Raw genomic sequence first — 16,341 nt, 5'->3', positions numbered from 1 at the left:
GTCAGTGTTACTGCAGCTGAGCTATAATATCATCATTCTGCACATGAAACATAAGGCAATGTTCTGACCACTTTTTCTGCCATCTTGCAAGCAACTTGTAAGGGCATGTTGCAGCGATGTTTCACCAAATACATTAAGTTGCCTTGTGTTTCATAGGTTCTAGTTTTTTTTAAATGTTAATCTCAGTAAGCAATTCTATTAATCACTAAGAAGCAGACTGACAACCACAACTGGCATCCCAGCTTCAAAAGGATTAGTTCACTGTAACACACGCTGTTGTAAACAGTAGACCACCACTGTATTCCAGTTCTCAGCTGTAACCACAAGGCCACACTGCTTCTCATTGTCAGCTCTAGCTACTGCACTTTATATATTCTGATTACAAACATGAAGCTCCTATGGGTCAATCCAGCTAAGTGGAGCAAGTTCTGTGGTTTCCTCCATTTGTGGTCTTACATGTGATGGAGAAAATGGCAGGGCAGGTGTTGTGAGCATGCAAAATAAATATTGAGTAACTCTTGTGAGAAATGTCTGAAGGAGGTTAAAATACCCACTTTGAGTTTTCTCTCTTATATAGACAATGACTAAGACAGATAAAGCTACTACTATGTTAAAACAAGTTTCAAGGGCTTTTCAAAAAAATAAAAAACGGGTTTCTAGTCGTTTTTTCTCCGGAAAAAGCCGAGAAAACCATTCAATTGCCGAGTGGGAGCGACAGGAGCCGAGACAAGTCGCAAAAAAAAAAAGAAAAAAAAAGGGCGTATCTCATGAATAGTCATACATCGTTGGTTCACACTGACAGGAAGGAAAACGTGGTTGTAGTTAACAATGTGTTTCAAAACTGCAGCTTTGAGACCTAATGGAAGTGCACGGAAGAAGAATTATGGAATGATTGTGTTAGCTTCAACCACATCAAAGGTGATTCCACCCCAATCTTTCTACCCCCCATCCCCACTATGTCCCCTGGACAGTCAACGGCGGCACTGCCTACATTCTCGCTGTTGTGGTCGGCCTCGCTGGGGCAGCCGAAGAGTTCCCTGCGCAGGAGATTGCCGTCGTATTCCAGGAAGGTGAGGTACAGGTTCCTGAAGAACTCCACGTGCTTGTTCTTCACACGCAGCTTCTTAGGGGAGTTCCAGTGGATCACCTGCACAGCCAGAGAGAGAGGCGTTTCCTTAGCAACATTACACCACACACTACAATCTCAGGTTAAGATGAGAGATCATTGAGAACAAGGTTTTCTTTACAGTAGAGACCCACCTCACCTGGCCAGAAGAGCAACATCAACACAACAGATGCATTTTTTAATTCACAGCATAAAAAAAAAGTAATAAACTCGTGATGGACAATTGCAACAGCAAGAAGCACTCAAGCAGTTCACATATAAGACAGGGAAAGATTAAGCAGCAAAAAGCAATTGTGTAGGTGACAGGAGACAGCGGACAAGAGGGTGATCTAGTTGGCATCTCATATAATTGGGGGCGCTATCATTGCACAACTGTACAGTAAGCTCAATAATTGTACCATGTCTGCACTAGGCTGTCGCAAGGCTCATCATCACTAATATTGTTGTTGTTGTTATTTAAGGATTAATGTCCAATGCTGTGGTCATTACCTGCTAGAAAACTGACAGCAGTGACAGGAACTTAATGAAAGGTCTAATCTACAGGTTATGAACGTGGATGAGAATAGCAATGCTATTATCAAGTGGGAAAAAAAAGTGTGTATGAGGAAATTTCAAAAGTTAATCTTTTGAAGTAATATTTTGCTACTTTAAATTCATGTTGATCTTGAAAGAGAATTATTATTATTACTATACAAAGATAAAACTTTGTCTTTATCAAGTGTTTTAATGTAGTCCTGCAGAGATCAGTCAGCAGGTCACAAACTGTCTGAAGACTGAAGGACGAAAATGAAATGAAGCCTGGAGCTTTACGAGTAAGCAGCCTGGCAGCGAGTTTATCCCTCACCTTTCATAAGCAATACAATTCAGGCACCACAATTCAAATGAATACTTGAATAAAGAGCGGGTGAGTGAGTGGACACTGACCTTGAGGTCCGAAACATCCTTGTAGCACTTCTCTGAGCGGGTGTGGTCAGAGAGCTGCACGTTCCAGAAGCAGGGCAGCTGATAGACCAGGAAGGGATTCTGCTTGAACACTGCATTAAAAATATCCTGGGGAACACAGACCTGGATTACTTGGGGGGCATTTACTCATGTAAAGGGTTACAGAACACCATTGTTCTGTTGCACACATCCTGGGTCTTCACTTACACATCATAAATTCTTCTAGGCAGCGGTCGCCAAGAGGCACATATCAAGGACTTCCATTCAAACACACTTTGGAGAGCTTGAATTATATTACTTAGGGGTTGATTTGATCAACCTGTACTCCACAGGCAATTTTTTGGAACATTATACAGCACTGGGGAATCACCCTGGATTGCATCAACCACCTATATGTGGTTACACTGGAATTACACCTGAAAACAAGGCACTGATGCAATTAAGGTGGATTCACTGGTACTTCTAAATGCTGTAAAAATCAATAAAAAGGCTGTTCAAATCAGCCTCCTCGTTGTTTGGTTCCAATTTTGTAAAATGTACAGGTGTTTAGATGTTTTTTTTCTTAAAAAAAAAATAGGAGTTATTCCAACCGAGGGTAAACTATTTTTTTATTACTATTATTACATTTAATATTAACCAGCCTACTAGATAATTTACACTTCAAAATTTAAAAGGACAGGGGTTTATAAAATGACAATTCTGCCTACAAGATAAAATACTTAAGGCTGCCACACACCAGACGTGATGCGATTTTTCATTGAGCAACAAGATACATTCGCAGCGACATGACCACACACCAGAAATAACAGAGGCGATGCGACAGGTTTGAAAACTGCCAGACCTATATAACCAGCAGTCCAGATAAGCTGTGTACCTGCCGTTTTTCCACATTAAAAAATCCAAAATACGCACTAAATTTAAATTTAATACGTAAAACTTCCACTAACAACTGTTTAAAGGTGGAGCTCACATTTCTAAATAGGTCGAAAAAATGAACTGACAATGAGCTAAATAGCACAAGTGTGCCTGCAAAGTTTGTTCATCTATAGACCCTTGTCTTTGAGCTGACAACATCTAATTCAAAAAGCTGGCATGGTGTTATGGGCACGCCAGTTGGGTGTTGACTATGTGCTGCTGCTCCTGTAATGCCCCTCTCATCACAGACCTGATCCGCCAGCGAAGTGGACAACATGCTCATCAACTCTCTCTCAGCTGTCAGTCTCCACATCTGTTCCCATTTGAGTTTGCGCAGCCGGTCCAGCAGCAGCAGGATAACACCTGCAACACAGGAGCAGACAGCATGAGAAAGGGCCGGTGTGTCTGCACCATCTACATACACACACTGTTAAGAGGGATACAGCACAGCACATACCATAGCCACACAAAAACCAGCCTTTGGTCATTCATTGTTATGTACAATATATAACCACCCAAAACCTTTCACTTTTATTTTAATAATTTAAAGGGCATGTTCAATTCATTAGAACTGTAGTAGTATAATTATAAGGCAAAAGAGCTGAACCGTGTGTTTGACATAATCAACTGTGTAAAAGTATACAATGCCTGGCTGCAGGTAGGCAGTGAGAGCAAGATATATAAATCATGATGAACTCACAGTGTGTTCCTAATGTAAAAGGCAGTGTTGTGCGATGCACTGCCGGTACAGATTCTGTCTCCTGTCGGTAAGATGAGGTTAAAAGCTCTATAACCACGCATGTAGAAGAGCCTTGTTTGCATAGTGGTTAAGATACTTGCCTCCACTCTGTTACATTGGTGTCATGACTCAGATCTCAGAGGTTAAAGGGGGGCAGAGGGGAAGCGTAATGCAATGACATTACGGATTCTGTTCCCTGTCAGTGAGATAAGTTAAAAGCTCTATAAGGACAAATGCAGAGGAGCCTGGATCTTTTGCAAAGTGGTTATAAGACGCTGGCTTGTGGTGTGCGCAAGCAGAGATCAGAGCGGCAATAAAACACTGCAGGAAGGACTGCAAGTCAGCGCAGGACAGCTGAGCCCAGCAGCTAGGTAGTATTTCTGTAGAAAAAGTGGAAAAATACAAAAGAGAAAACAAATACTTCTCACACAAAACAGTAATCAAACTACATTTTTATTTTACACTTCAACCGGAGATAGCAGCTTACGAGAGCGCACCAGTAGCCAGCTTAAGGCGTTCAATCCTCGGGGAAGGAGCAGCAGAGCTGCCGGCTTCGCGCGGAGCACAAGGCCGCTGAGGGACTACCGAACAACCACGGCTGAGTGCACAATACATGAAGTAATTTTTACTAAAACACATTAAAACAATCGCAATAGGTGATAAACACAAGCGAATAATATAATCAGATATAACACTATGTGTAATTTATCTGTTCGTAGATCTCTCTCTCTCTCTCTCTCTCTCTCTCTCTCTCTCTCTCTCTCTCTCTCTCTCTCAGACGGTTAAAGGAAAAATCATTGGCGAACTCAATTTTTTTCCAAGTATTTCCTGCTCCCAGAGCTGCATCCTGTTGTCTGCATCTCCTTGCTCCCGACCGATAAATTTAACTCTCCCACGAAACGTAAGACATATTTTTTAGACTCGGATCCATGTATTACAAAAATAATAGCTGGTTCAGTGTGTATAACCAGGGGTAATATCATCCAAGGTTCTGGTGACAGGAACCTCTGTAGCTTCACTCTCAAGGTTCCACTGTCCCCATAACCTCTCGATGGTATTACTCCCTGGTAATACACACTGAACCAGCCATTATGCTATTGATAAACAACTCAAAATGCCTTATCAGTTCCATGGGGAGGTACATTGTATCTGAAAAGGTTAAATTGGAGAATCACCTGAAAATGAACCTGTGTGCACAGTATATATACTGTACATACAACCTTTAACAGAACCATACTACTGTACCATATGTACATACAGTTTAAAATGGCACTGAGATCCAGTTAACACAAAACAATGTGTGTATGTATTATTTTGTATTTGTGTTGTGTTATTATTATTTAAATTTATGGTTTGGTGTGTTAAAAACACAATGTTTTGTTATTGTTGTTTTGCAGCATGGATGGATTAAAATTCTCCCTCCATGATAAACTCGTGCAGAATGTGACCCTCTCCATTGATTGATTTATTAATTAATCAATTGCTGATCTGGAGATAGTCATCTGTATAAAAACCCACAGCTTTGGCTAAACGAGGTGGGTGTTCAGAGGAGAGAACGTGAGAGAGAGAGATGGGAGAAATAAAAAGTAAGAATCCAAACAATTGCTACTTGTGCTGGCTATAAACCAGCACGTTACTTGGTTGGTTGTGTCTCTGTCTGTTTTGGCCACAGTGCCGTTTTGTTTTGGGTACAAGTGTTTTGCTTTCTGTTTAAACCTTTTATTTATTCTTAAACGTGCGCATCAGCGCTTCCATACCCCAGTACTGTGTCTGTCTACTTCCTGGTCTGATGTCGCCACAAAGCTTATCCGTGACAGCACCTTACTAAGCAGCTACCTGACTTAAGCAGACACAGATATCCCTTCGGTTGACGGCTTAATTCTTGGATTGTACCAATACTCGTATTTTCCGAGTAATTCAGTAAGCAGGTATTAAATAAATCCATTCATTAATGTGTTGATTTCCAAACATGAAAAGCTGACCTTCCATCACCTTTACAATTGAGTACCTATCAATGGCAATTAACTTCCGCATTGAGTGTTTTAAAAGCCAATTGGAAGCCAAATTTTCAATTTGTCTTACAATGAAAGGTAAGACAAATTGATCATGATAGGTTTTATATTAAACAACACTGCCAGGTTGTTACTGATTGATACAAATTGTACAAACAAGGGAAACTGAGGGACTGCATTGTTTTGTGTTGAGTACTTAACATGTTTTATTACATTTAATACATACCTAACAATTTCCAATTTATTCAAGGTAATTACTCGGAAAATACAAGTGTCGGCACACCCTTACTTAATTCAGCTTTCAACATATGGTCACCACACTGTAGGAACATTTTCTAGACAGTGGTTTATATAAAAGTCTGGAAAACAAGTCTAAACACAGGCCTGTGAAAGAGCAGCCGAGTAGTCAGGAAGGCAGCCATCACACGAACACAAGAAATGCATTTTACGAAAAATACTAAATAAAATTTAAACAATAAACAAAAGTGTTCTTAGCCTAGGCGAAGAAAGGAGCCCCTACCTCTTCTGGGATTTAAACAAACAAATGCTTGGTTAATTTGACCAGCAACTGACTGGAGCTCCTCACACGCTTTACTCCTCCCTGTAACAATGACTAACTACAGTGTTTTATACATCTGCTTTACATGTGGATTAGTTTAATTAATAAACTGGCTATCTAATCAGCTGGGTAGTTAAGAAAAATAGGCAAAGAAAAATCAACAGAATACAAAACATACGTTATTTATAGTGCCATGGTTGAGACAGGGTTCTTCAATCCTGTCGCAATGCCCTTCACATAAAAAAAACATTTTTTTTTTCACTTGGCAAAACAGTGTTGTCAAGGAAACCAGTGAGCACAGAGAGCAGTGGGAGCTTCTTTTAACTGCCGCTACAAATATATTACTAATCAAATTCTTTTGATTCTGTGTTAATTTACAAATGTCCTATAGCTATGGAGATTATATCGTGTTTTCAAAAAAAGGTTAAATTGTAACTGTGCAACAGGATGTGAAGATGTGTGGTCTCCCTCTCGGTTAAATGCGTGGTATTGGCACTCACCTGTGTTGAAGCCCCGGCCCAGCGCTGGCCATGGCCGATGGTTCTTCCACAGGTTTCCCAGGTACCAGTCACTCTGGTTTTCCACCACTCCCAACACCTGCTGGCCTGAGAGGAAACAAAGTCATACAAAGAGCTATCAGTGATTTGCTATGATAGGAACTTCATCACAAGGCAATACTATTTTGCAGTCAGCTCACACTGTTTTCTGATATTTATTTCATAAAATGTATTTATAAAGAGCACCCCAAAATGCTTTGCTTCAAACAGTAATCACAATAACCTGAGTGAATCGTGTCTACAATCCCTAAAGATAGAGACACGAGAAAACAGTCGATAATTTGTAGAACAGTTATCCTTGGCAATGGGTCACTGAAGAAGGAAATGCCAACACTTTTTGTGTTTCGACAAGGCAGCCCAGTAAAGAACACAACCTCCGTTCTAAGTGCTGAACAAAAGGAGATTGAGGATATACAGTGGCAACAAAAATATTCAGTTTCAATCAGTAGTTATAGGAAATATTAGGGTTTGAATTTCAATTAAAAATATTATTTGAGTATTCAAGCACAGCAAATAATGTATACTTGAGTGTTATCTATTCCAAATGCTGTAGCCAGTGGGGTAGCAATGGAGAGCAACAGACATTCTGCAGTCTCAGTAACAGTAATAGTTCATAGTTGTTCGCTCTCTCCAGCTGTAGCTTTCTACATTAACTGGTATTTATGTATGCCAGCTCACCCCTCTATTCTGCAGTAGCCTGCACAGTATATGAAAACATACCTCTTTTGCAAATCCCTTTAGATTAAAAAATAATACAATCATACTGTACTGTTACAGGTAATAAGCAGATACTATAAAGAATGCAGTAATCAAATGCTGTGTTGGAAATTAATGTATTATACAAAAAAATGAATATGTGGGCTAAATCAGTGATATGTTTCTCCCGAACTCTTCCACAACTCTCAACAACCTACAAAGACTTGACATAAGGAAATAGACACCTGTTTGAAAGAACACCTGTTTATTCTGGAACCATAGATAGCACTGGCAAAATGAGTGGGGTTAATGCGTTGTGGTGCAGCTCTTTGCCTTATGCAACTCAGCAATGCTCAAGACAAGAGGACGAGATCAGCAATCCTGGTATGCATTGCACAGTCACAGCTGGTAGTGTGCAAAGGAACTGTAACTTCTACCCAATACATCAACATTCTCCAAGAGGGACTTCTGCCTGTCTGTGCCAATGGTCACCTGTCCAAAGAGGGCAGTATTTGTATGGAAGATGATGCCCCAGCTCACACTGCCCATGCAATGCAAAGATGGAAATGGAGTGCGGAACAAAAGGAGATTGAGGATATACAGTGGCAACAAAAATATTAAGTTTCAATATCAATAGTTATTCACCGGATATGGACCCCACTGAGCACTTGTGGGATATCCTCGACCGATCCCTGTGAAATCAGCCCAGTAAACCCACTTCCCGGGACTCCCTCTTGTAGTGCCAGGAATGGGCTGCAATCCCACACAATGTGATCTTGTTCACACAATGTGTTAGTGCACTGCTGCCTTGCATAAGGCAAAAGGGCTGCACAAGAATGACATTTAGATAACAACTGAATCATTCATAAGGTGGAAAGCAAAAATGTATAAGGCTATATATGTCCACGTGTTGGAGATAGAATGGAGCTATGATTTAAAGAGGTATAGTCTGTGTGTCTTGAAATGTTGATAGTTTCAGATTTAACTTTATATTATTTGTGCAATTTCTAAATATTCCACTAGGTGGTGATGCAATTTTGCCAATATAGGGACCTTATATCCAAGAAATGTTATGTTTTTGTTTTAACAAAAATTTACAGGAAACACTTACAGTACTGAGATGATATTTTTAACCTGACTTATAAAGCAACAGCCATCTAAATATTTATTCACTTATACTCTCATTGTCCACTTAATTATGACTCCTCACTCCCACACACCCAATATAAAATAAGCCCACCCTGTGCCTGGAGCTGGTGTGGACTAGTCTCCGCAAGATGTCTCTAACAGTGACACTATTCACAAGGCTTTTACCAAGCTAAACTATTTTTGTGTTTATAAATAGATTTTCCACCAACCAGGAACCTTGTGATCGTCACCATCTTGGACTTGGATGCAATGTTCAGGGTTAATCATCCAAACCCAATTAAAGAACACACTCAGGTTAGTTTGGTCCAACTCATCCTGGTTTAACGTAAAACAGAAACATAAGATATCAGACATTAGATATCAAAAGACTATACTGATAATTTAGAATAGGACCAAGTAAATGTGGCTGTTATATATAACCCTACCAATCCTACCTGAAAAGGTCAATGTCATGATTGCATTTGAAGTTCAATGGTTACCAAGACTTGGTTTACCACAGTAAATTTGGACAGTAATTTTGTAGTTCTCCACACTTTTCCCACTAAGCTTTTACAACGGTTAGCCATGGTTTATATAATGCTTTACCACACTTCTGTCATTGACTTGTATGATCTATAAAATATGATGGGCAACACTTGGACAGTCTTTGGTTTAGTTAGACTGAAACAATCACTTTAAAAGATAGACTAGCCATAATTACAATTTAATCAATGACTTTTCAAACTTCCCCAGTTTATCTAAAATAACCCACCGTATCTGAAGCAATGCAGGGATTACATTTGAATTACTCTACTTGAAGAGTCTGTGAAGTAAAGACTCTCCAGACTCTCGTTTATCCAATCCAGCAGGGTTTGAGTCTCAGGTGACAACAACAGCATCCTAAAACATCATGCTGAAAGCATCAATAAAACCAGGCAGGAAACTAGTAAAATGTATCACTTTCCCATGTCTGCTGCTGGCATCTTTGTATCTGTCTATATTGTTTACAATAAGCACCAATATGACTGGCTGTAGGCCAACACACATAGTGAATACTGCCTAATTTATATCTAAAACTGCTATAATAATAATAATAATAATAATAATAAAAAGCAAGTTTTTCTTTAGTTTTAAGAATGTAATATTGTAAAATAATTCTAATTACTTTAAAATACAACATACAACTCCATTAAAACTATAAAATCCATAATTCAACACCCAGCAAAGTGTAGTTCCATTTTAAATGACTCAAACCTCACTAAATCGCACCCCTCCGCCCCCTGGAACTTTCCTGAGGCCCTCCCCTGGTTGCCTAGCTGTCGAGTCCCTGTCTCTCTTTGCTGGTGATTAGGTACAGCCTAGCAGTCTTGAACAGACAGTTCCTGCTGGAAGATTAATGATCTTCGAGGGCCTGACTGCACTGTACTCCACCTTTAATAATTAACAAATAATCTAAGAGCTAAATTTCAAGGTGATTCTCAGTTCCAATATCCGAATCCCAAGGTATTTAAATTAGCATACAGAAGAGTACTTTTTTTCACTGCAGTAATACAGAGCCACATACAGCTAATAACACAAAAGGTTTTACATGCTATTTACACAGCCATTTGTCTCTTTAAACTCCATTGATGAACAGCTACAATGACTGGGAAATGAGGAGAGATGAGTAGCTCCAAGCTTCCCTTTAACTACAGTTGCCAGTTGCAAATGAAATGCAGTTTATAGTTACCAGGGCTGTCCCATCTTCACAGGTGAGACATTTAATCATTATTTTATATTGGCACCTGATTTCCTATTTCTACCAAATCATATCATTTCCTGTTTAATGTCATGCTCCAAAATCTATAATTTCCAACCCATAATATCTAGAATAGATAGTACATATTCATTTTACCAGCATGCTGAAAATAAACTTGTAACTGTTGTTTAAAACTTTCAAAACATCTCTGTTGCTGTTAAAGCAGAATTCTCACTGGGGCTTTGTAAGATCAATGATAAATGAACAGCATATCCATTTGCAATCTGAAATGCGTGCTTGCCATTACTCGTTACAGTTAATTGCATGTTCTGACTGCTGTACTGCAGGTGCCTGGGATGCTGTCCCAAATGATGCTGCCACATGATAGAAACCCTTAAGGCTGCATAGAACAGTCAACAGCAAGAATTTTATTTTGTTCCTAAAACCTGCGTGGATATGTGAACTGCGACCAAGCCAACTTGTTTCATTTAATTTAGTTCCCTTCTCATGAATTCACCTGGCGTCAAGCCTATTTTCACATCTCACAACTGCAGGGGCTCTGCATGAAACAGACTAGTTTCATCTATCCTGCTCTCAATTTGAGCCAGTGGTCGATCCCGGTTTGGGGTATGTGCTTGAACACACTACAATGTTATTTTCTGGTGGGATTCTGGGAGCTCATGGCAGGGAACAAGGACTCATACATATGTTTGCACAAACTGAAAATGCGAGGTGAGTACCAAGACACTGCATTGTTAACCAGGGGAGAAGATTTCAGGTAAGACAAATACGATTTTAAACAGCCTTGCAAATGTCACTTGTCCCTCCACCTAATTATAAAATCCTTCAATTCCTGATTCCTGAGTCTGTCCAGTGTTCTCATCTTTACTAACCTCTCAAACCACTTCCAATCACAGGAATATTTTATTTGCATTATATATATTTTTAACAAGTAAAATCCTTTTATTAAGCACAGGATGTTCCATTTCAAATGACTCCAAATGACAGAACCCTTTATCCAATTGTGTTGAAACTTTCCAAAGACATTCTTTACCTTTATCTAATGAGTGTATACAGAGGTGACCTATCTGTCGGTCTGTCTGTCTGTCCATAATTGTGTTTGGTTAATAAAAAAAAACTGTTCAAGTATTAATAAAACTTTTGTTGTACCCCATTTCGTGTGAGCTCAATGTTTGACGCTGACGAGTGGTTAAAGCGATGTGTTCTATCTGAAAGTTCCAGGGTCAACTAAAGTGTGGTAGTGCCCCTTTTATGCAGCTTCCTGATTGGTGGATGAAAGTTCTGAGGTTTCTAATACATATTAAACAGATGGACAGGCATTTCATTATATCGCCTAAATTTGATATTAAAGAAAGCAAGTTTCATCATAAACTTAGATATACAGTACATCAAACTCTAAAGTGCGCCTCAAATATAACCTTATCTCCAGATATGATAATAAACAAGATCCAGCAACCTGTGCATAAAAACTGCCTAACCTGGTTGCTGCTTGGTGATGCTAGTTTGAAAAGACTGACCGCAGAGCGGAAGGTGTCTGCTTTAATAATGGAACAGCATTCTGACTCTCATTCTGCAGTGGGGGACAGAGCTCAGTCAAATCATCTCAGCTTGTTCCACATTTAACAAACTGCACCTTCTCACTGCATTCAAAATGAGATTTTTGAAATGATATGCAACCTCGCCGCCCAAAGTTAGTCAAGTTGAGCCTTGTCCTTTCTCTCAAACATGGGTAATTCATAACCAGAAAAACTAAAAAAATATCAATTCACATCTTCCACATTTCAGCCTCCTTTGCAAACACCCATTCAGTGAACCTGCCACCTGCCACCTGCTTGTTTCAAATGATACCTGTCTCCATGTTACAGGGATAGTGGAAATTCAGATGTATACAAATCAATTTAACATGAAAGTAATTGTAGCTAACAAAATAATTCAATAATTGTCTTCATATTCAATAAAAAAAGGTGTTAAATGTGAGGTTGTTAAAACATTTTAAAACATGACATCTGGTACTACGCAAAAAGAATCTGTATGCAACCATGCTTTTAGATTGTCTTGCACCTCCTGGTTTATTTCCTAGAGGGTGAAATCGTCCCCACCCCTTAATTTAAAATATACCGGTAAAAATCTTACCAGTGATTATTATTATTATTATTTATTTCTTAGCAGATGCCCTTATCCAGGGCGACTTATTGTTACAAGATATCACATTATTTTTTACATACAATTACACATTTATACAGTTGGGTTTTTACTGGAGCAATCTAGGTAAAGTACCTTGCTCAAGGGTACAGCAGCAGTGTCCCCCACTCTGGTCAAGGGTCCAGAGCCCTAACCACTACTCCACACTGCTGCCCCCTGATGTATCAGGGCTCAGCTCAGAAGAGTCATGATTTAAAGCTCTGTGCACAGCCATAAGTATATAAAATACATATTAGAACACTTTTAAATAATGGCCAAAATTAATTCCAATGAATATCAGCTATCCCATTGATTTCTGTGTAGTTGATGCCAGTTTTTCTTTACTTTTACTTTCTCAGCCTCAGAACCACTCATCTTTAATAACTGGAAACTTGGCATGGGCACTCCTTAGCTTACTTCTTGAGGGTATCAGAATATGTTGTGACCTATTATCCATGCACATCCATTCATTATATAGGTCTCTAATGTGCGGCTGTGAAAGAAACATTTTTTTCTTTAGCAAACATGTATTTTCAGTGTAAAACATGATCTCTGGTAATTCTCTAGATAAAGAAATCTAGCTTTTAGACTTAGGACTTCCTGGGTCTTTCACCTTGTGGCGGGGTACACCCAGCCCTGTACATATTTTGTGTTATATGTATGTATGTATTGGTGCACAGGGTGTGTGTATGTGTGGGGAATATAGAGGTGGCAGGGAGGGAGTTAAAATCAATCAGCTCCTTCCCCTATTGACTGACATGCTTTCAAATCAGTGATATGATTTTACCCACAAGACAAGCAAACTGGGAGATTTCTTTAACCTAGTGCAGTTCCTGATGTCTGTTTTAAAATGAAAATACACGTGTGCTACAACATGTGTTTCTTTAAAAGCTGCACATTTCAGACCTGTGTAGCTAATGGAAGTGAAGCCTTATGGGATTAGCTTGTTAGTTACAAATACTTTAAGAACACTGGCCTTCTCCTTCTTGATTTTGTTGACATCTGTCCCAGAACAGATACTGTAGGGTGGCTGTATTCAAGGCACATGCAACAGCAGTGTCCCAAAACATTTATCTTACAGTCAATTGAAAATAAATCACTTTAAACTTTCTGAACTGTTGCCTCAGTTGTTACAAATGATGACATAAAAAGATGATCTTATACAAGATCTTAAATCAATTATAAATGCAACTTCAGAGGTTTTAGAGAGCAGGCCTTTAAAAAAAAAAAAAAAAATCTCCATTTCAGCATGTTACAAGTAATCTGTAATCTTCTTGCCTTACTCAAGCATTAGGTGGCACTGCACCTCATCAATAAGAAATCCCTGTCCAGTCCTGCCATCAGCCAATGACATGGCCTTCAATGACAAACAGGAAACTGAACTTTATCAAATGGAGGTATTTTGATTTATGGGTCTCATATAACTGTGGTTTCAGAGAGAGGTCAAAACTCAATAGGCAGCAAATACAATCTTCTCACCCCTTGACAAGGAGACTGCTCCCCCGTGGCCCACAGACCACAGCTTGTTTACAAAAGTGGAACTATGTTTGGAGAGTCTGTCCATATTTATGTATCGGAGTGCAGGTCATGTTTGACTACATCTTTGTACGTGGTTCAGATGTGTGTGTGTGTGAGGGTGGGTTAGGTCGGCCAGGGTGTACTCGGCTCACCGCGCACCAGCGACCCCTGTAGTCTGGCCGGGCACCTGCGGGCTTGCCTGTAAGCTGCCCGAGAGCTGCGTTGTCCTCTGACGCTGTAGCTCTTGGGTGGCTGCATGGTGAGTCCGCAGTGTATGAAAAAGCGGTCGGCTGACAGCACACGCTTCGGAGGAAAGGGTGTGTTTGTCTTCAGCGTAGGGGTGGTAGCGGTGAGCTGAGCCTAAAAAATAATTGGCCATTCTAAATTGGGTGAAAATAATAAAAAATAATTGGCAACGACTACATTTCTAAAAAAAAAAAAAATACAATTTATATTTGTTTGTTGTTACAATAACCATCATTTTAACCCATAAACATTTTTAATACTCCAGAATATATTTATCTCACATTTTATCAAAGAAACAAGCTGTACAGACCCAGTTTCTCCCAGTTCAGTTTTCAAGACATGAACCCAACAATTAAAACTGTATCTACTGATAACTTGTACTTTGATAAGCAGTAAAAAATAAAAATTATCCTGCCTAGCTATACAATGTTAGAAACCTGGGTTGGTTAATGTAGGATAGTTTGGGCGTTACATTTTGAATGGATATTAGGAGTGGAACCTAAGGATATTCCTATTTCCTCAAAACTTTTTGATGATTTTGTGAATTCTTTGCATTTCTGGATTTTTAGGATAAAAAATGGATTGCTTTGCAAGAAGCAAAGAAGTGCATATTTTAATTCCTTTTCAATAAGACAAATTAGATGACCTTAACCAATTAATTCAACATTATTTAAATATAATTTGAATATACTGCTTCACTGGTATATGTTTTTTATTTAATCTTTTTGGCATACAGTTTGCATAAAAGATAGAAATCTTGTAGGAATGTTTTTTTTTTTTTTTAAATCTAAAGAATTGCGACATGAAAACATCTTAACATTAATCACACAATATGACTAAAAAGGCTACAAAGCATTGATTCTCAGATTTGAAAAAATAATTTCCATAGAATCAAAGAACACTACTATTCAAGCAAATCCTAAAAGTATAAAGAAATTCTGAATGGTGTTGCACTTTAAAAATGTCCACGAGTGGTTTGAAAACCAGACTGCTTGAAGTAACAGGATCGTCCTGAGGAAATATTTTAATTATATAAAAACAAGGTCTTGATTTTCTTTGGGAGGGAAATAAATAGCGCAATGCCAAAAGCGCATCCTTCAAATGGTCTATGCACTTTAGGGACACGGCTCAGCAGGTCTGCATCTCAGTGCAAAGACCCACAGCAAAAACAAATCCAGGAAGGACAGTGGCCAAGCAAGTCTTAGAAGTCAGGGATTAGCCAGCACCCCCTCCTAACACGACAGCAGGCCCTGACATGCAGCAAGCTGAGGGCGAGCCCAAAGCTACTCCAGTCTCTCTCTCCCTCCCTTTTCTGGCGTTTCATATTTCCCCACTGGCTGGTAAGGATAATAAATCTTCCTGAGTTCACGCTGTGCTTTTCCTCCCCTCATCCTCAGTCTGGTGCACCCTATGAAAGCTGAAACACTCCACCCTCACTGCTACAGCACAGCACTGAGGCCATGAACAACTCTCATGTATGTATTCCTCACTGTAATCTGAGGAACAACAGTGCTGGCTAGTCAGGCACAGTGATTCATTCTCCTCACACCTCAATTCTGACCTGAACCCACTCCCTGCAATTCAATCCTGGAACTCTCGCAAGCAGAGAGTGTCAGTTGTATCAAATTGTGTAGTGGTTTTGAGAGGAGGACTAAAAGCTAGGTCATCTTTGTTTTGTTATCTTGTTTTTTACAGGTGTTTTTATACAGAAAACTTGTTTAATTACAGTGTTGGGGAGTAATGCAATAACTACAACGTGTTACTGTAATCTGTACAGTGGTTGCTTTTTCAGACAGATAACATTACATTTGAAAAAAAGTAGTAACTTTTAGTTATATTTAAAAAAAGAACAAGAGTTAGGGAAATTAAAAATCAGAAAGCACATCGACAGTGATAGTCAAACCTTACATGTCACATAAATGCTTTTCATATAATTTTGTTAGACAATGGAGTGAGAGGAGGG

At 39.2% G+C, this 16,341-nt stretch overlaps 1 protein-coding gene across 6 annotated transcripts in view; it reads right to left on the bottom strand.

The window, feature by feature from the left end:
- Positions 1-16,341, bottom strand: part of LOC117415454 (xylosyl- and glucuronyltransferase LARGE1) — an 80,977-nt gene that overhangs the window by 11,022 nt on the left and 53,614 nt on the right. For all 6 annotated transcript variants that reach the window (XM_059026939.1, XM_034025813.3, XM_059026940.1 and 3 more), the window contains 4 exons: positions 6,794-6,898; positions 3,234-3,346; positions 2,051-2,176; positions 992-1,147 (listed from right to left, as the gene is read on the bottom strand). In XM_059026939.1, the coding sequence (XP_058882922.1) occupies positions 992-1,147; positions 2,051-2,176; positions 3,234-3,346; positions 6,794-6,898 (500 nt within the window). The remainder of the gene's footprint in view (positions 1-991; positions 1,148-2,050; positions 2,177-3,233; positions 3,347-6,793; positions 6,899-16,341) is intronic.

Source organism: Acipenser ruthenus, chromosome 7, assembly GCF_902713425.1.
Source record: "Acipenser ruthenus chromosome 7, fAciRut3.2 maternal haplotype, whole genome shotgun sequence".
NCBI lineage: Eukaryota > Metazoa > Chordata > Actinopteri > Acipenseriformes > Acipenseridae > Acipenser > Acipenser ruthenus.
The sequence above is the reverse complement of the archived record's forward strand: the minus strand, read 5'-3'. Positions and strand labels throughout refer to the sequence as shown.